General features: G+C 32.6%; 1 protein-coding gene across 1 annotated transcript; it reads left to right on the top strand.

The window, feature by feature from the left end:
* Window positions 1-14681: 14681 nt before the first annotated feature.
* Window positions 14682-21662, top strand: LOC106774270. Its single transcript, XM_014661205.2, has 15 exons — window positions 14682-14874; window positions 14958-14995; window positions 15101-15144; window positions 15229-15319; window positions 15400-15505; window positions 15592-15662; window positions 16233-16302; window positions 17264-17326; window positions 17396-17467; window positions 17654-17755; window positions 18111-18185; window positions 19488-19592; window positions 20515-20631; window positions 21262-21318; window positions 21424-21662. The coding sequence occupies exons 1-15, from the start codon at window positions 14776-14778 to the stop codon at window positions 21478-21480; spliced, it is 1167 nt and encodes a 388-aa protein (XP_014516691.1). The 5' UTR covers window positions 14682-14775; the 3' UTR covers window positions 21481-21662.
* Window positions 21663-21686: the final 24 nt, after the last annotated feature.

Here is a 21686-nt window from a genome sequence, read left to right as displayed (position 1 = left end):
TGAAAAGGTTTAGTAAGGGTGTAAGAAGATGAAGAAAGATGTAGAAATCGTGGAAAAAATGTGTATAAAGTGAGTATAAAGGGTTTACAAATGTTGTATAAAGGGTGTGTAAAGGGTGTACCAAGGGTGTATAAAGGGTGTACAAAGGGTGTTGACNNGTTCTACCNCTTTTTAAAAATATGTAGAAACGCTGCAGAATGGTGCACAAATGGTATATAAGGGGGTTAGAAAGGATNNAGAAAAGGTGTANAAAGACTCTTCAAAAGGTTTAATAANGGTGTATGAAGATGAAGAAANATGTAGAAATCGTGTACAAAGTGTGTATAAAGTGAGTACAATGGGTTTAAAAATGTTGTATAAAGATTGTATAAAGGGTGTATAAAGGGTGTACAAAGGGTGCATAAAGGGGTACAAAGAGTGTACACCCATTCTACCTCTTTTTAAAAAATTGTAGAAAGACTGCAGAAGGGTGCACAAATGGTATATCAAGGGGTTAGAAAGGATTTAGAAAGGGTGGAAAAGACTCTTGAAAAGGTTTAGTAAGGGTGTAAGAAGATGAAGAAAGTTGTAGAAATCGTGTACAAAGTGTGTATAAAATGAGTACAAAGGGTTGACAAATGTTGTATAAAGGGTGTATAATGGGTGTACAAAAGGTGTATAAAGGGTGTATAAATGGTGTCGACCCATTCTACCTCTTTTTAATAAATATGTAGAAAGGTTGCATAAGGGTGCACAAATGTTATATAAAGGGGTTAGAAAGGATGTAGAAAGGGTTTGGAAAGACTCTTGAAAGGGTTTAGTAAGGGTGTAAGAAGATGACGAAAGATGTAGAAATCGTGTACAATGTGTGTATAAAGTGACTACAAAGGGTTTACCAATGTTGTATAAATGGTGTATAAAGGGTGTACAAAAGCTGTATAAGGGGTTTACAAAGGGTGTAGACCCATTCTACCTCTTTTTAAAAAATATGTAGAAAGATTGCAGAAGGGTGCACAAATGGTATATAAAGGGGTTAGAAAGGATGTAGAAAAGGTGTAGAAAGACTGTTGAAAAGGTTTAGTAAGGGTGTATGAAGATGAAGAAAGATGTAGAAATCATGTACAAAGTGTATATAAGGTGAGTACAAAGGGTTTACAAATGTTGTATACAGGGTGTATAAATGGTGAACCAAGGGTGTATAAAGGGTGTACAACGGGTGTAGACCCATTCTACCTCTTTTTAAAAAATATGTAGAAAGGCTGTAGAAGGGTGCACAAATGGTATCCAAAGGGGATAGAAAGGATGTAGAAAGGGGTAGAAAGACTCTTGAAAAGGTTTAGTAAGGGTGTTAGAAGATGAAGAAAAATGTAGAAATCGTGTACAAAGTGTGTATAAAGTGAGTACAAAGGGTTTACAAATGTTGTATAAAGAGTGTACAAAGGGTGTATAAAGGGTGTACAAAGGGTGTAGACTCATTCTACCTCTTTTTAAAAAATATGTAGAAAGTTTGCAGAAGGGTGCACAAATAATCTTTAAAGGGGTTAGAAAGGATATAGAAAAGGTGTAGAAAAACTGCTGAAAAGGTTTAGTAAGGGTGTAAGAAGAGGAAGGAAGATGTACAAATCATGGAAAAAATGTGTATAAAGTGAATATAAAGGGTTTACAAATGTTGTATAAAGGGTATGTAAAGGGTGTACCAAGGGTGTATAAAGGGTGTACAAAGGGTGCCGACCCGTTCTACCTCTTTTTAAAAATATGTAGAAACGCTGCAGAATGGTGCACAAATGGTATATAAGGGGGTTAGAAAGGATGTACAAAAGGTGTAGAAAGACTCTTCAAAAAGTTTAGTAAGGGTGTATGAAGATGAAGAAAGATGTAGAAATCGTGTACAAAGTGTGTATAAAGTGAGTACAATGGGTTTAGAAATGTTATATAAAGATTGTGTAAAGGGTGTATAAAGGGTGTACAAAGGGTGTATAAAGGGTGTACAAAGAGTGTACACCCATTCTACCTCTTTTTAAAAAAATGTAGAAAGGCTGCAGAAGGGTGCACAAATGGTATATGAAGGGGTTAGAAAGGATTTAGAAAGGGTGTAGAAAGAGTCTTGAAAAGGTTTAGTAAGAGTGTAAGAAGATGAAGAAAGATGTAGAAATCATGTACAAAGTGTGTATAAAATGAGTACAAAGAGTTTACAAATGTTGTATAAAAGGTGTATAAAGGGTGTACAAAAGGTGTATAAAGGGTGTATAAAAGGTGTCGACTCATTCTACCTCTTTTTAAAAAATATCTAGAAAGGCTGCAGAAGGGTACACAAATGGTATATAAAGGGGTTAGAAAGGATGTAAAATGGGTGTAGAAAGGGTGTAGAAAGACTCTTGAAAAGGTTTAGTAAGGGTATACAAAGAAGACGAAAGATGTAGAACTCGTGTACAATGTGTGTATAAAGTGAGTACAAAGGGTTTACATATGTTGTATAAAGGGTGTACAAAAGTTGTATAACGGGTTTACAAAGGGTGTAGACCCATTCTACCTCTTTTTAAAAAATATGTAGAAAGGTTTCAAAAGGGTGCACAAATCGTATATAAAGGGGTTATAATGGATGTCGAAAAGGTGTAGAAAGATTGTTGAAATGGTTTAGTAAGGGTGTAAGAAGATGAAGAAAGATGTAGAAATCATGTACAAAGTGTATATAAGGTGACTACAAAGGTTTTACAAATGTTGTATACAGAGTGTATAAAGGGTGAACCAAGGGTGTATAAAGGGTGTACAAAGGATGTAGACCCATTCTACCTCTTTTTAAAAATTATGTAGAAAATCTGCAGAAGGGTTCACAAATGGTATATAAAGAGGTTAAAAACGATGTAGAATGGGTGTAGAAGGACTGTTGAAAAGGTTTAGTAAGGGTGTAAGAAGATGAAGAAAGATGTAGAAATCGTGTACAAATTGTCTATAAAGTGAGTACAAAGGGTTTACAAATGTTGTATAAAGTGTTTATAAAGGGTGTACAAATGGTGTATAAAGGGTGTACAAAGGGTGTAGACCCATTCTACCTCTTTTTAAAAAAATATGTAGAAAGGCTGCAGAAGGGTTCAGAAATGGTATATAAAGGGGTTAGAAAGGATGTAGAAAGGGTGTTGAAAGACTCTTGAAAAGGTTTAGTAAGAGCGTAAGAAGATGAAGAAAGATATAGAAATCGTGTACAAAGTGTGTATAAAGTGAGTACAAAGGGTTTACAAGTGTTTTATAAAGGGTGTATAAAGGGTGTACAAAAGGTGTATTAAGGGTGCACAAAGGGTATACACGCATTCTTCCTCTTTTTAAAAAATATGTAGAAAGGCTGTAGAAAATGCACAAATTATATATAAATGGGTTAGAAAGGATGTAGAAAAGGTGTAGAAAGACTGTTGAAAAGGTTTAGTAAGGGTGTAAGAAGATGAAGAAAGATGTAGAAATCATGTACAAAATGTGTATAAAGTGAGTACAAAGGGTTTACAAACGTTCTATAAAAGGTGTGTAAAGGGTGTACCAAAGGTGTATGAAGGGTGTACAAATGGTGTAGACCCATTCTACCTCTTTTTAAAAAATATGTAGAAAGGCTGCAGAAGGATGCACAAAAGGTATATAAATGGGTTAGAAATGATGTAAAAAGGGTATAGAAAGACTCTTGAAAAGGTTTAGTAAGAGTGTAAGAAGATGAAGAAAGATGTAGAAATCGTGTACAAAGTGTGTATAAAGTGTGAATAAATGGTGCACAAAGAGTGTATACTCATTCTACATCATTTTAAAAAAATTTAGAAATGGTGCAGAAGGGTACATAAATGATATATAAAAGGGTTGGAAGTGATATAGAAAAGGTGTAGAAATAGAGTAGAAAAGGTTTAGTAAGGGTGTAGAAAGATGAAGAAAGATGTAGAAAGGATGTACAAAGTGTGTATAAAGTGAGTAGAAAAGGTGTACAAAGGGGTATAAAGAGTGTACAAAGAGAGTATAAAAGGTGTACAATGGGTATACACCCATTCTACCTATATTTAAAAAATATGTAGAAAGGGCGCAGAAGGGTGCATAAATGGTATTTAAAGGGGTCAGAAAGTATGTAGAAAGAGTGTAAAAAGAGTGCTGAAAAGGTTTAGTAAGGGTGTAAGAAGATTAAGAAATATGTAGAAATCGTGTACAATGTGTGTATAAAGTAAGTCCAAAGGGTTTACAAATGTTGTATAAAGGGTGTATAAAGGATGTACAAAAGGTGTATAAAGAGTGTACAAAGGGTGTAGACCCATTCTATCTCTTTTTAAAAAAGATGTAGAAATGCTATAGAAAAGTATAAAAAGGTTATATAAAGAGGGTAGAAAGATGTGTTAAAATAGTGTAGGAAAGGTATACAAAGTGTGTGAAAAAGGTGGATAAAAGGTTTATAAAGGGTGTTTAAAGGATGCATAAAGGGTGTACCGAAAAGATGTATAAAGGGTGAATAATTGGTATATAAAGAATGTACACTCATTCTACATCATTTTCAAAAATTTGTAGAAAAGGTGCAGGAGGGTACACAAATGGTATATAAAAAGGTTGGAAGTGATGTAGAAAAGGTGTAGAAATAGTGTTGAAAGGGTTTAGTAAGAGTGTAGGAAGATGAAGAAAGATTTAGAAAGGATGTAAAATGTGTGTATAAAGTGAATACAAAAGGTTTATAAAAGGTGTACAAGAGATGTATAAAGGATGTACAAAGTGTGTACAATGAGTGTATACCCTTTGTACAACTTTTAGACACCCTTTGTACACCTTTTGTACACCCTTTATACTCCGTTTATAAATCCTTGTACAACACTTTTAAACCTTTTAGTAAGCACTTTATACACGTGTTGTACACGTTTTCTAAATCTTTATACCACTTTATATACAAGGGTGTGTATAAAAGGTGTAGAAAGGGTATATAAAGGGTATACACCCATTGTACCTATTTTTAAAAATATGTAGAAAGGGTGCAAAAGGGTTTGGTGAATGACTTCTAGAAAGAGTCTAAAGGTAATAGAAACCAAATAGCTCCCAAAAAGGAGAGATGAGTCACAATGGACAGGCTTAAGAACCTTGTCCTTCCTTAGTCAGAGTTTCTCTTGACATTTCTTACCCAAGTTTCTAGGTAAAAGTCTTTCAAAAACTTTTTGGAATGCAAGTATGAGATGCACCTAGAAACCAAACAAAGGTTTATCTATATGAACGTGCACCTAGATATCACAGAGACGTAAACAGAAATTAAACAATCAAGCAAAAGTAAAGAGAGAATGCAAAATGAAGAGGAAGAATGAGACAAGGCCCTAAGTGAAAGTGCAAGTGACACTTGGAGTCACTTGACACACTTTCACACTAAGATGTGGAAACTAGACTATTACAATGTTTAATGGTGAACTTGGAATTGCTAGCAAAGCATTTTCTCAAGCCACTTAAGTTTCAAAAGTAAAAGAAAAATTACACACAAAGTTCAGTGATATAACACAAAATTACAAGTAAAAGTGTTTACAAAAATAGCAAAGCCAAGTGTGGCTATTGTGTCACTATGTGCTGTTCCAAATAGATGACCAAAAGGTGGTGTGGCTGCTGAATTTTGCTTTTGATTGTGCAAGGCAAAGTGGCCCTTGGAGTTGCACGCTTGTATCCCTTTTAACACCTCATCCACTCCTAAGATGCTACCCCCTTGGAGCAAGGAATTTGAAACAGAGAAACTGCACCAATACTTCACATAACCATATACCAACAACAAACAATTAGCACAAAAACTTGCATTGCACCAGATTTTGGATTGAAAAACCAGTTTGACAACATAGTGGAAAGCCAAATAAAATTGAATTTTAATGATTTCTAGGCTTGAATAAGAGGTGGGACGCAAAAGAAACCTAAAAAAGGGTCTAGAACATATCACAAAAGCAATAAAAAAACACAAAATAGTGAATGAATCGTGTGCAATGAAAGTGTTTGATGAAAATTCAAAACTTTTAAAAATGAAATGCCACAAAGAGATGCAGTTTTGGTGTTTTCTGGTTTTTTATTCTTCCAAACTGGATTGCAAGGGTTTATTTGTTTTTTATTATTTGTTTACACTTGTATAAGCATTGGAATATATCTAGAAACAGAATCCCCAGCTTTTGCCAATCCAAATTGCAAAACAATATTTGAAAAACAAAATGTAAATAGCAAAGAATGCAAACCAGAAAAAAAAATGTGGCTGCAAAATGATAACAGCAGTGTCCAAAATGAATGGCAATGATTCAAATGTTCAAATGACACTTCAAACAGGTTTATATCATCATATGGAATGTGTGCAAACACTTAAACAGCCAAGGCAAAGTCCATTTCAGAATTTCACTGGTTGACTTCCAAATTTAACAAAACTTGATGCTTTGGATGGTGTTTTTTTTTTCGGAAAGGCTCAAAAATGACCATATGAACAATAACAATAAGTTTGTAATGGTCAATTATACTTGCACAAACGTTCACACAGTACAAACATGCACAAATTAAACAATTGACAATGGCAGTTGCTTAAAAATGCATAAAAATAAGGCAAAACTGCAACAGCATTGGAAATTCATGTGAATCAATGCTGGATTGTTCAAGAAACATGTAAGAAAGGTCCTGAGCAACTAAATCTAGCTTGAACATGTGAGCTAGGAGAAGTAAAATGGCCTAAGACATGGCAATGATTCAAGCACGGTGCAAAAACTTGTGGAAAATACTATAACAGTTTGGAAACCAAAAATTAATCAACTCAATCATTCATTTTGCAAAACTGTGATTGATATGAGTTGTTATACTTCTAGCAATGTTTAACAACACCAAAGAAACTTGCACCAAGCTTAAGAACACAAAATTCTGGACAAAATCATTACAGTATATTAAACCAAAAATTGAATTTTTCTGCAGAATTTCCAACTAGAAAACAATGTGCACTGCTGTTAGCTCAAATGATCAAAGTTGAACTTAATGTCATTGCTTTATATAATCAACATATAGCTAGCACATGCACTTTACTCAATCAAAACGAAAAATTCAAGGGGTGAACAGATTTAAACATTGTGACAGAGGTAAAAACTGCAAAAGAATTTGCACATGACCGTGACACAACTTGAAATGATGAATTAAGATGAATTGAACTCAAACAATGGAAATGCACCGATTAAAATGAAGAACACATGCTATGGAACACTGAATGGAATCAAACAACCACAGAAAACACGAATTGAATCAAAATAATAACGAAAAAAAAAATCGAACAATGGCTTAATGGAACAATACAACACGGAAAGAAGAAAATGAAAGGAAGAGTGGCTTAGCTCTTGAAATCACGTGCGGACGACTAGGCTCTAGATGCCAAATGATAGAAGCAGTTCCAATCTCCAAGACTAGACGACTCCTTAGACCAGAATGTTGCAATGGAGTGTAGAAATGAAGGAGAACAACGATGCAGGCAAGGTGTTTGTGAAAATGTGTCATGGTGTTTGGAGGCGTGTACGCAGTTGCTCTAACTCAAAAAGCCTTCCGAAAGCGAAGGAAGCTAGAGGATGAGTGTGCTAAACTGGCACAAAGCTATGAACTCGAGAGAAGTGGCTAGAAATTCAATTCAGTAGCGTTTCACTATATCACTCGAGTTAATCTTTACAAAGGATCAAAGTTCTCTTTTATAGATGGAGAGAAGCTCTGAATCGTGCAAGGGAAGCTACTCAAATACTAAATGACATGTGCTGAAGAAGCTAGCCAGCGTGGGTTGCATTTTCCAGGCGAAACACATTTAACACGTGCATGAAGAAGTGAGATGATCTGTTGCCGCTAAGCGGTAGAACAAGCTCCGTTGAGCGCTAGCTGATTTTCCCAATCCAGAAGTCACTTAATTGCCACTCTTCTTTTCGTCCTTTGCTCTCCCTTGCTTGGCAACCTTCTTAGGATGCATAGACATGGTTTCCAACCTTTATTAGTGTCCTACAAAACAATGTAAATGCATTTAGTTAAAGAGAATCTATCTAAGACTTAGATAAGGAAAGAGCTTTAGAAATCTTTATTTTACTTCCCTTTCTTTAGTCTTAGTTTAAGTTGTTACTTCTTTAGATGGGAAGTCCCTAAAGGGATTGTCATCTGGGTGTAAAAAAAGTGTAAGAAAATTGTAGAAAGGTAGTAGGAATGATGTAAGAAGAGTGTAAGAAAATTGTAAGAAGAGTGTAAGAAGGTCATACATAGGATGTAAGAAGGGTATATAATAGGTGTAGGATGGGTATAACAAGATTATAGCAAGGGTAGATGAAAAGTGTACAAAGGATTTAGAAAAAGTGTAAGAGAGTAAAAAAACGTGTAGAAAAGATATACGAAGGATGTAAAAAAAGTGTATAAATGTTGTAGGAAGGGTGTAAAAAGTGTATAAGAAGGTTGTAAAAGGGATGTGGGAAGAGTATAAAAAGGGTGTATTAAGTTGTAAAAAGGTATAAGAAATATATAGGAATGTTGTAAGAATTGTGTAAGAAGAGTGGAAGAAGGTTGCAAGAAGGATGTTAGAAAGGTATAAAATAGATGTAGGAAGGGTGTGAGAAGAGCATGGCAAGAGTAGAGGAAAGTTGGACAAAGGAAGTAAAAAGAATATAGAAAAGAGGTAAAGAAGTGTAGGAAAGGTGTATTAGGTTGTAGAAAGAGTGTCAAAAACGTATAGAAATGGTATACAAATAGTGTACAAAAAGAATATGAAAAATGTAGGTAAGTTGTAAGAATAAAGTAAGAATGGTGTAAAAAAAGTGTAACAAGGTTGTAAGAAAAATGTAAGAAAGATATAGAATAGGTGTAGGAAGAATGTAAGAAGAGTATAGCAAGTGTAGGAAAGGTGTAAAAAAATATATAAAAGATGTAAGAAAGATGTAAAAAGATATATAAAAGGTATAAGAAAGGTATAGAAAAATTGTAAAAAATGTTGTAAGAATAGTGTAAGAACTGTGTAGGAAAGTTGTTGAAAGGTTGTAAGAAGAATGTGAAAAGAGTGTAGAAATGGTGAATTAGGTTGTAGAAAGAAAAGGTGTAGAAATCATGTAAAAAGAGTGTAAAAATTATGTAAAAAGAGTGTAGAAAAGATATTAAAAAAATTGTGAGAGTAGAATGGTGCAAGGAGAATATAAAATAGTTGTAAGAAAGATGTAAGAAAGATATAGATTAGAAAATTGTAGAGAAAAGATGTACAATAGCGATAGAAAGAGTATACGAGGAGGTAAAAGGAGTGTATTGTAACACCCTTAATTTCAATTTCATGAAAAAGTGTAAAAATTTAAACTTTTCACAATCATGAATATAATCATTCTATTTTAATCTATCAGAATTTCTTCCATATTCCACATCAAGGTTATTTAATATTTACATCTCAATGATTAAATATGAAAGTATACAACTACAGAACAATTTAAAACCATGTATTTAATACGTATGACACATTTTCAAAATAATCTTCTGCATCTGTATAAGTCATCTACATTCCTATTTGAGCACTCTTATAACATACGTTATACCGTCACCGCAAAGGCACACACGGCACACACAGACAAAACACAATTTAATGGATAACTTAAGCATTCAATAAATTAAACATTTTAAGAAAATAAGATATACACGTACCAACATCTACATCAATATTAATCAACTCTTATTTATAGACATTTTATATTTGGACTAATTAACTAGCAACCAACTATCCAATTACATTACCATGATCGTACATCATTATACTAACTTTACATACAAAGCACTTTTATTAGAATACATCATACCATTAATCTTAATATACCTAACGTTCCATACTAAAATAATATTGGTTCAAACATTTGAATTTAATAACAATAATTATAATTATTAAAACAGTCTTTAAAACAAGTCTCCAGATCTGAAATTTCACAACATTTATGATCCACTGTATCAATATGGATTATAATATGGCAAAATAAATTTACTAACACATTAACATCAATAACTCATACTTCTAACATCATTTAACAATTCAAACACATTTCCAATTCAACTACAATCATATAACAGTATCCACGAACCCAAAGAATCATTAAATAGTGTACACCGAAACCAAAACTGACGGTTTGTTATCATAACAATACATCAATCCCAATATTTTCATATTCAGACAACCAATCAAAGATGAGTCAAGCTTATAAAGGGTGTATAATTGTAGTCATCAAATCATTTCATTTACAAGTAACAAATTTTCCTTCAAAACTTTCTAGAGACTTGGCACTATAAGAACCATAAAATGTAATGTGTTTAATTATCAATTAAACATACAGTCGAATTCCACACATTGGGTCCCATATAGATTTAACAATCAAATAAGGTCACTTTTTCAGAAACCCAAGCATAATCAATCACAAACCATTAACCAATTATCTGAACTACTTAATAATATATATCGAAACTTAATCTTTACTTAATGAATATTTCGTATTATATATATATATATATATATATATATATATATATATATATATATATATATATCATAGTTTATTATAAACTCTTATCCCAATTTTTCCTAAATTCTGAAATACTAGAATCTATGTCAGACATTTTAACTTGAACTTATTAACACTTACCAAAACAGATTAAAAAAATATACTATTGCCGATTACTTACAATTTTAACTAATTTTAACTAAACTAATCATTTAAATAAAAAAAATTGTATCAGTATATACCTTCATTCTCACTTTAACACGTTTCACAGCATATAATATTTAAATAACTTAATATTTCAATCCTGTACAATAATGACAGGCTAATTCACACGCTAATTCACAATTCAATGATGACATCCTTACCTTAAGTTCATATTTCATTGTTTGTTCAATCCACATAGCAGTATTTCCTTCAGCAGTTGACCCAATTTTAGAATTTAAAGATAATTTCAAATAATACCAAATTACCTTACACACATTACATCCTTATATTTAACTTTCTAAATTAAAAATTAAGCAACATTATCAAGTCTTCCAAAGTCTATAATTCATTCTCTCAAGTACCAAGAGAATTCTTCAACGTGTCAATCATTAATTTCATCCATATAACATAAACAATATAGGTATTAAAGAAATTTAAACTTCTATCCACACCCACCAACTCTCTAACTCAAATCCAAATCTCAACAGGCAACAATAAATTTAACCGTACATTATCAAGCATCCAACTAAACATATCCAATCAGTTTAGTAATTCATTATCAACTTAAGAATAATGATATCCTAACAATCTGAACTCTTACATTAGTTCAAACAACATTGTGCCTCATTTTATTTTTATTTTTATAAACTATATAACATCAATTGACAATCTAAAGACATACTACCAGTATTAATACACACACAACACCAAAATATATTCTCACGGTATTAGCTTAGTTTACAACCAATTCTAATCATCCGAATCGCCTCATAACAGCAAGCATGTATTTCTGGTATCATTTGAATCACATATGACCCTGTTTCAACAATAAAATAAATTCTAAAACTATAGGCAATGTAAAACAATTTGAGTTTATATTCCACGTGATGTATACCCACAGGTCATTAATTATTAGTCTAAAAGAACTCTAATTAACTCAAACATAGTAACACATAAAGTCTTAACCCTTACAAGACATTGTATTTATGGAGTATGCAGTTAAAGTTTTACAGGACAACCATCCTAATTCTATTAGCTAAAACATGTATATAACGATTACAGTGATGCACTTAGGTTCCTTCAACTAGTAACAATCAGATTTTAAATCATGAACTCAACAAAACAAGCAATTACTTCATCCAAGTTGTTCTATATTTACACTAAGAACTAGTCTCACTCATGCATAACAGAGTCACCAAACCCATTCACGCAACCCATATGCTCAAATAAAATAGCTATAGTTATAACACAACCAACCCAAAGCATCCCTTAGAACACCAGAATCCATTAACATACCATTGTGGAAGATTACACGGAAAGATAGAAAGAAAATCTAAACTAACGCATTCAAGATTCCTACCACAATTCCAGTTCAGAAATATTAAACACCACAAAGCATTCATCAATTTGCCATCTTTAATTAAACTATAGATACCAACTTCTTGATTTATAAAATTGAAAACAGAACTCATTATATATTTGTTTCTACAAAACAACTATCCTGTTCTTCTTTCCTTTTAAGAGAAACCATACCTTATAATATCCAATATTACAGTAACCATAGAAAAAGGTACGAATCAAGAAACATATGCATAATCACATTTTACTAATCGCCAAAGAGTGAACAGAGGAGAACTTTCATTTTTCTTAACTCCAATACAACTCAAACATCAATTTAACACATTTCTCATACTCAATTCTTCAATACCTCTTCCCAGTCATTTGAACATTTAATAACTCAATTCCCATTATATAATACTCGAGCGAACACAAATAAATAGAGAGAAGCATGCCATTCAACACACACAATTAAACAACTCCTCATACCTTGATCCAAAGTCCTTACGGCGGCCTCTCAATTCACCAATTCATGCAATAACTCTACTCTTGGCAACCCCCAATCTTCATTGCTCACGGTTCTAGGGTTTGATCCGAGAAAGAGGAAAAACAAAATGGAAGAAGAAGAAGAACTGCACTAAAACGGGCTTTTGGTTCTAAAGAAGAAAATAGAGAAAATAATTGAAGAAGAAGAATGAGATTGGTTGGGTTTCGCTCTCTCTGGTCTTCTCTCTTGTTTCTCGAAAACGCTCTCCCCCACCCATCTTAACAGCAGCCCTCTTTATTTTATTTATTGACGCATTCAAAACGGAATTTGAAAGAAAATATGTATAAATAACCCACTTGTGTTCTCATCAAGGTTCTAAGGTTGCGCAACAAGCCGTGCATACACAATCAGCAGCACATATACCACTAGAACAAGCTAAATTTTTTAGAATATTAACCTAATAAATATATAAAATATATAAATTCACAAATTTTCAATTTTAACTTAAGTATTTATTATTTTATTGATTTTTCACCACCTTAGGCATATTCAATAGACATTTACTTCGTCATACTAAGCTCTGACCAATTTAAACCTCATGATACTTTATTAATTTAATATAAGCCATACAAGCTTTCCAAGATTTCAAAGGCATCAATAATCATGTCTTAAGACATGGTACTAATTGTCCTAAAGAAATTCTGGTAACTAATTTTCTTAGGTCTTACATGTATAAAGAGTATAAAAATAATGTACAAAAGATATAAGAAGTGTGTAAAAAGTATGTAGAAAAGTTGTTGGAAGGTTGTAAGAAAGATGTGGGAAGAGTGTAAGAAAAGGTGTATTAGGTTGTAGAAAGGATATAGAAAATGTGTATAAATGGTGCATAAAGGATAAAGAAATGATGTAAAAAGGTTATAAAATGGGTATAAAAAGGGTGTGAAAATGATGTAATAAGGATGTAAAAATATTGTAGGAAGGGTGTAAGAAGTGTGTAAGAAGGTTATTGGGAGGTTTTAAGAAAGATGTGGGAAGAGTGTAAAAAGTGTGTATTAAGTTGTACAAATAGTGTAGAAATGAAGTAAAAAGAGTATTGAAAGAGTGTAGAAAGTGAATAAAAAGGGTGTAGAAAAGTTGTAAGAAGGGAGTAGAAATGATGGAAGAAGAGTGTAAGAAGGTTGTACGAAAAATGTAAAAATGGTATAGAATAGTGTAAGAAGGATGTAAGAACAATGTAGCTAGGATAGAAGAAAAATGTACAAAATGTATAAAAAGAGCGTAAAACGGGATAAAAGGTGTGTGTAAACAATATACGAAATGTGTAAGAAGGTGCAGGAAGGGTGTAAAAATGTTGTAAAAAGAGTGTAAGAAGTGTGCAAGAAGGTTGTTGAAAGATTGTAAGAAGGATGTGGGAAGAGTGTAAAAAAGGTGAATTAAGTTGTAAATAGGGTTTAGAAAGGGTGTATAGAAAAGATATAGAAAAGTTGTAAAAGGAACTAAAATGATGTAAGATGAGTGTAACAAGGTGGTAAGAATGATATCAGAATATAGAATAGGTGTAGGAAGAGTGTAAAAAAAGTATAACAATGATTGAAGAAATGTGTACAAAAAGTATGAAAAAGTGTTAAAAAAGGATAAAAAAAAAAGGCGTGTAAAGAGTAAATGAATGATGTAAAAAGGTCTGAGAAGATGTAAAAATGATATGGAAAAGGTGTATGAAATGTGTAAGAAGATTTTTCGATGAGAAGAGTGTAGGAACGGTGTATTAGGTTTTAGAATATTACACTCTACTTTATTTCTATATACTAAAATTGCAAAAACACAAATGAATTTATTTCCATCTCTATATCAAAATCAATCTTACAAGTTAACCTCCTTCCCCTTAAATCTCAATGAATATTAACTTTTCTTTAACTTCCTTCAATCTTACATGTCAACCTCATTCCTCTTAAATCTCAATGAATATTAACTTTTCTTTAAGTTCCTTTTCATTTTATGTTTACAATTTCTTCAAATGTTTATAGGTCAATAAATTAACTTTTGGTTGAAGGTTTAGACTAATGTTCAGTTTTCAAATATGATAACAATAATGATAATCGGAAGAAAGTGAGTAAGTTTGACTGATTTTGAAAATGAAGAGATTAAATTAAATCTTTTGCTTATAAAAAATTTAAAATAAATAATAGAATAATTTGATATACCTGAAAGTTGCATAGTGGCTCTCGGAACCTTATCACAACTGTGATGTGGTGTGGAGCAAGTATGTGATACAATACAAGGCAAAAGCTCTATGCAATGTCTCTCAGAAGCAGCGGTTTCTTTTGGTTTCAAATAAATTGCTCCGATTCGAAGCAAGGTGGTCGTGGTTTTGGAGAAAACTCCAACAGGATTAAGGTTAGGCTGCGTCTTCTTCTTCTCCATTTCCATTTCTTTTTAAGCTCTCATTTCGATTGATTGTGCTTTTATTTCTATCCCAGACCAACAAATCTGACAAGGGTTTCGTGTCGCAGCAAAGGTACGATGATGATGCATCATTTTATGGTTATATACGTATTTACAATTCACAAATTATGTCATTGTTATGCCGTGCCATTACATGTGTGTCTGTCTTTTGTTGCAGTGTCAAGGGACCAGCACCTAAACAGTCTCGCTCTCTGTCTTCTCGTAAGTGCAATTCAGTAGCATCTCTTCCATTCTGCCCCTTTTTTGCCTTTCATTTTATTTTGTAAGATACTATGGCATGGGCAGAGGCACCCCGTTTAAGTTCACAACTTGACGGCAAATCTAGGAACGATTTTTTGGATGTCGACTTTGAGGAACGCCTAAAAACAGTTAGAAGGTGCACCTTACTCTTACACCTATTTCACTCTTTGTAATTATGACCAACAATGCCAGTTAGTCTTTCTCCACACTACGCAGGTCAGCACTTGAGCAGAAGAAGGCAGAGGAGCAAAAGGAGTTTGGAGCAATTGACTATGATGCACCAGTTTCTTCCGACGAAAAGACAATTAGCCTTCCTACTAAGGTACCATTGTTGCTTCCTACCACATAAAACCCTGTTTTCTTTTAGATATCAAAACTCTGTACATGTATGTAACTGTCATGATACAGATTGGAGTGGGGGTAGCTGTTGTAGTCTTCGGTCTGGTTTTTGCTTTTGGAGATTTTCTTCCATCGGGAAGGTATGCATGCTCTTAAACCAGATAATTAATTATTGGAACAGCCTATTTTTGCATCTCGGTCTTTTGCTGCACAATTATTCGTATTTTATCTGATTTTTTATTTTTTTTTTGTTACCAGTTAAATTAACTTCTCAAGCGTGTTACAAAAATAATATTGGTAAATAATCTTTAAATTGGGGTATATTGATTTTTAGCATTGTTAACTTTAAAGCTTTGTTTGAAAAGCAAGCTAATTATGTTTTCTCTTTTGACTGGGATTGAATGAATTTTATGCTCAACCTATTGTTTTATGAGAAAGGTGATACCTTAGGACTAACATCTAAATTATTTATAAGCTTAATTAGCGTGCTTTTACAAATAAACTGGGACAAGATGTTGCTGGGCAGACTTATCAACTTCCATCAAATCCTCCATCAGACCTATATAGCTCAAGATAATCATCATATTGAATTGTAAACCATGTCATGCTCGGCACTGCTTGTAATTATGGATGTTATTCATATATTTCCTCATCATGTTCATTATTTGCCGTGTAGTTTTTATTACAGTTTAAATTGGGATATCTTTCAGTGTTAGTCCTACGGATGAAAGTGCTGTTGTCAATAGTAAGTTGTCCGAGGAAGAGAAAGCTACTCTCCAGGTATGATTTCCACCCAATTATTGTTATCTTCTAGCAATTGGTCAGGCACTGATGTCCTTCCTAATTATTTGTCTTATACTCTTATTTACTTTCCTTGTGAAGCCAAAGTTCACTGAATTAAGATTGTTTCTTTCCACGGACTGATGGAAAATTGAAGGTTTGGTGGATTAGAGTTTGGTATTGTTGGTTGTGTTTTGTTTTCAACATTATTTACCGGTAGTGGACTAACATCAAGCAAGATAAAAATAAATATAGTTAGCTTTGATATGACAGATCAGTATTTTTCTATCAGATGGTAAAGCCTTCCATGGACACTTACCAAATCTAAAGAAGTAATGTGTAGACAAGGAGATTTTATAACAATTGACCAACTGGAACTTAAAATATGCTTAATTCTCTTAGTAATTATGGACAGAGATTCTACCAAAAGGCTACTTGATTTTCGTTTTGGGACTTGCAAATTGTAACCATTGAACAACTTATGCTATAAATACAGGTGCACACACACAGCAAAGAAACTTTATAATCTAATTTTGAAGATTATGAACAGTTATTATTATGTAATCAAGTTGATAGTACTTACTGTGATTTGTTCTGTTTAAGAATTACCTCATCAGATAATTTTTTCAGAATCCTATTTTTCCCTTAGATACCAGGACTACTCCTGGAGTAACTAAGGTGTGTCTACGGAAGTACCGACATATTCTATTATTTCTGACACCTATCATCTGGGCCTGTCATTAGTTTGCTTTGTTTGGTCTGATTCCATCTGATTCTGAGATAAATTTTCAGTGACACAGGAGTAATATACTCCTTCCATTAGGGCGTATCGACATTCATTATGTATAAACAAAGTTACCACGTTACCCTTTCCCGTGTTATGTAATCCTTCAAATATCGTCTCTATACATTCTGAGAAAACCACAGAATCATTTATGGTATACTTTGTTATATATGGCAGAGTAGGCTCAAGGAATTTGAAGCAACATTAAGTATTTCCCCGAGAGATCCAACTGCTCTTGAAGTAAGTTTTGGATGCTAGTTCTGTTCTTCTGATTTCTGTCTTTTTAGATACATTTTGAATGACTTTCAGGGAGCTGCAGTAACTTTGGCTGAATTAGGGGAATATGCAAGAGCTGCTTCTCTACTTGATGATTTGACGAAGGTATTGTGTTGAGCATGGATATCCCCTGGAATTTTCCAGTTACATGTGTTGGAAAGTATCTCTACGAGGGAAATTATAGCTATATATTTATTAGACACAGAATTTCTCTTTCAAAAATATGTTGTGAAAATCATGCTAATTGACCTTAGATTACTGTTGAGAAATTTTTTTTGGTGTTATTCCAAGGTAAAACCAAGTGATGCTGATGTTTTTCGTTTGCTTGGAGAAGTTAAATACGGACTCAAGGATTATGAAGGGAGTGTTGCTGCATATAAAAGTTCGGCAAAGGTCAGTATTTTCAACCTTTTTTTTTGGAGTAATGTCATAAAACCATCAGCATCTAGATGATTGTTTTAGGACTTGGGATAAATTATAATTTCTGCTCTTGTAAAATATTTTTTGCACTTTACTTCCCGTAGTATGTTCTTAAGTTTTTTATGCCAAAAGTTTTTAATGAAAGCAATATATCTGTTGTGTCCACCTGTTATTTGCACTAGTAAATACATATGCACCCAATCCCTCTTAACTAGAATCTGAAATCTAGTGAAGAAGAGGCTATGTCTACAAATTATAATCGATCAAATGTAGCAAGCTTAGTAATTCCATCAAGCATTATCCATAAAATTTGGTTGATCTCTGACAGGTGTCCAAAGATATCCAACTTGAAGTTCTCCGTGGCCTTACCAATTCATTACTCGCTGCCAAAAAGCCGGAGGAGGTTTGTCGTCATGATAAAGGATTTTCAGGATAAATATGCACAAATTAATTCTATTATTTTGCTTGATGATAGTTAATTTCCACACGTCTTTCTAAAAGTACAATCAAGTACACCTTTTTACGATGTTTTCACGATGATTGCTCTGTCCAAAGACGATAACTAATTGGAAAATTTCTATAGTACTGGAAGAAAAGTTTTTCTTTTCCTGATTCTTTGATCCATGATTTGCAGATAAACGTTTATTTGTTTACTACAGTTTTCTTATCTAACCTTAGGCTTTGGTGTATAATGCTCCAATTTCATGATTTGACCATTCTGGTTCAAAAGCTTATGGTTCCTTAGGTTTGTGGAAACGTTTTTTACATTTGTTTTCCACTAGTAATTACAAATAAGCCACTTTATTTTCATTTTGTTTCTTCTCTTCAAAGATTTGTGCACTCAAATAGTCAAAACCCACATTTTTTTTTTCATTTTTGTATTTCATAATAATCACAAAATTGCTACCCTTTTTCATTTTGACGAGACAATTCAATCCATTTGTCCACTAATAGTCCTATCTATCCATATAGAATCCGATCAATACATCCAATTATAAAAATAAATATTAATGGATTGAATCAACACTTTTGTTGGTTGATTATGAGTCATCCAATATATTTGTCATCCGTTGGGTTAAGTAGTCTAAAAGTTCATTGGTTGAGCATGGTTTTTTATGGGACTGGTCTTTTGGACCATACTATGTCTGGGTACAAGAATGTACGTAAGTATTGTATGAATAAAATATAATATGCTTTTAAATGAATGATTTGGATAGTTATCCAAGAAATAGTTGATGGGGGGTTAGATGGTCTTTTTATTAAATGAGTCATGGATGGATTGAATTTTCTTGATACTAGTTTAAGGGGTCATAATTGGATTAATGGTTTATTTTTAACTCATTATAATTCACTAAAAAAATTTACAGAGTCCATTTTTTTACACCCCTGTTTCATTTTGTTTCTTCTCTTTAAAAAATTGTACATGAATATTGATTTTCCCATTTTCTGAACATACCTTTGGAAAAATAAAACATAAAATGGAAACAAAAAGTAATTCCTTAAACCTATTGGAGTTCAAGTATAAGTTGGAGTCCCAAATTATAAATAAATAGACAAACTGAGTTATATATAAGAAGAACCTATATTTTGAGGTTTTGGATTAAAGATAGTATATTGTACATAAATATGGGGTTTTTCTTTTGGACTCTCAGTGATGCTATGCATGTTGAATTAACATTCTATTTTTCCATTCTTTCTTTAACAGGCTGTTCAATTACTTTTGACTTATCGTAAGGATTTGAGTTCCGAAAACTTAAGTAAAAGTTCTAATAGCAACCCATCAGACTCACAGAAGCTGGACCCTGTTCAAGTAAATTCACAATTCTAGCTTGAGATTTTTATTTCCTCATTTCCATTTCTGTATAGATTTATTTCAGATTATTTATTTATTTTATTTTCCTTATTAGGGTGGTGAGCCGGTATTTTTTTTGCCTGCAACTACTGGGTTAGAATTAATTAGTCAGCTGTCTTTACATCATATCCCTGTGTACTAAATAATCGGAGAATAATATTCAGTTATCTACTTATTTCAAAGTTGGTATCCTACTAGTTATTAGCGCTGCCCAACCTGGAAGATTATGAACACGAAGCCAATTATTGTGTGGTGGCATTATAGTATGCCTCCGCTGTAGAACAACACCTTCACAATGCTCATTTTGGTAAACCCTAGGCTGGCTCATGTTGTTACTCCCGTCTGCGTACTTGCCATCAACCAGCAGCTGCTGTCGGCAAAGACAGCACTGTCACCAAGCTCATGAAGAATAAGAGGATTTTACATTTTAGGTTTTTTTTTTTAAAAAAAAATATCACAGAAATGGATAGATTTCAAATAAGTTAAGGGGTATGAATGAACTGTGTTTTAAAAAACACAAGTTCTATTTTTTAAAAAATATAAATAATTGAAATTTTCTATTAAAACACGATTTCAATAATTATTTTTAAGCTAAAATCATATTTTAAAACTTGATTGACCTATATCTGTAATTTATTTAAAATCCACCCATTTCCATATTTTTCTTTAAAATACTACCCTTGAAAGGCACGAAAGTCATTTCTTAATAGTGGTGAAATGGTGTACCTTTGGCAAGCAGGAAAAATTCGTTTGTTTCATCTTAATCTTATTTTATTTTAGGATTTACTGAGATGTAGCATTCTGAAAGTACATATCACATACTTCATTTTTGTTTTGTTTCTTATACATATATTTTTTCTAAAATTCCTACATTTATCAGGTTGAATTACTTCTAGGGAAAGCCTACTCAGATTGGGGCCATGTCAGTGATGCTGTAGCTGTTTATGATCAACTCATATCCACTTACCCTAATGATTTTCGTGGATACTTAGCTAAGGTCTGTATTTTTTATCTCACTTAATCACTAAATGCTCATTTTTTTCCTTTATAAATCTAATTAAAGAAAATAATCATTGCAGAAAATTTATATAGTAGAATAAGTTATTGTTTACAGAACTCTGCTTTAGTTCTTTTCTGTCCATTTGGGTTTTTCCAAGGTGGTGTGCTATAATTATAGAAATAAGGAGCTGATCCTATACATAATCAAATAAATATTGAAAATAAGTGTGTGTGTTTAGAAACTTTTGGAAATACAGTTCAAAAACATTTATTTAGTTCGATTGAATACATAACTAAGCTTAATACAAATAAACTATTAGTTTAAAACATTTCCACAGACATACAATAAGAATTCACCCTATGTACAAATCATATTTGGAATAGAAATGTGATAAAAGGATTAATTCTATTGCATTTCTGCATAAGAACAAATTTCACTAATAGTGCCAATAAATTAAAGTTGAAAGCGAAACAGACTAATTCGTTTTGAGTATGTCTTAATACAATTCTGTATTCAACTTTTCAAACATGACTTGTGTTAGATATCTTTAATCAATCGCTTTCTCTGCCAAAGGACATGTAGTGGAAGGAGCTATTCACTCAAAGTATGCCTTGTAATTTTTTACAGGGAATCATCTTAAAAGAAAACAAAAATATTGGTGATGCTGAAAGAATGTTCATACAAGTAAGTTTATGAGTTGAACTTTCATAATTGAGTAGGCGAATAAAATGTAAAAATAACGCTAAAATTTTCTTTTTCTGCACTGTTATAACTTTTTTTTTTGTGCAGGCTAGGTTCTTTGCACCAGATAAAGCCAAAGCACTTGTGGACCGTTATTCAAGATGAAAAATTTTATGAACGTTAATTATGAAGGTATGCTCTGTAAGAAAATATAAGCAAAGGATGAAATATGTAAATAAGGAAAAATTCCAATGATATCTGTAGTGTGTTAAAGAAGTTGTGATCAGTAGAGAAATACACAAAATAGCATATAGAATATTTGAAATTTTAAATGTTTTTGTCCCTTTCTTCTGGCCATGTTCCTTGATTCT

The sequence above is a fragment of the Vigna radiata genome, chromosome 9 (assembly GCF_000741045.1).
Source record: "Vigna radiata var. radiata cultivar VC1973A chromosome 9, Vradiata_ver6, whole genome shotgun sequence".
Classification (NCBI taxonomy): Eukaryota; Viridiplantae; Streptophyta; class Magnoliopsida; order Fabales; family Fabaceae; genus Vigna; species Vigna radiata.
The sequence above is the reverse complement of the archived record's forward strand: the minus strand, read 5'-3'. Positions and strand labels throughout refer to the sequence as shown.

What these genes read in the sequence shown, in the direction of transcription:
- LOC106774270 (XM_014661205.2), top strand. Translation starts at nt 14,776, where the DNA reads ATGTCTCTCAGAAGCAGCGGTTTCTTTTGGTTTCAAATAAATTGCTCC. An exon ending in AAGAGAAAGCTACTCTCCAG is followed by an intron (nt 16,303 to 17,263) that starts GTATGATTTCCA and finishes TATATATGGCAG; the next exon opens with AGTAGGCTCAAGGAATTTGA. An exon ending in CTGCCAAAAAGCCGGAGGAG is followed by an intron (nt 18,186 to 19,487) that starts GTTTGTCGTCAT and finishes TTTCTTTAACAG; the next exon opens with GCTGTTCAATTACTTTTGAC.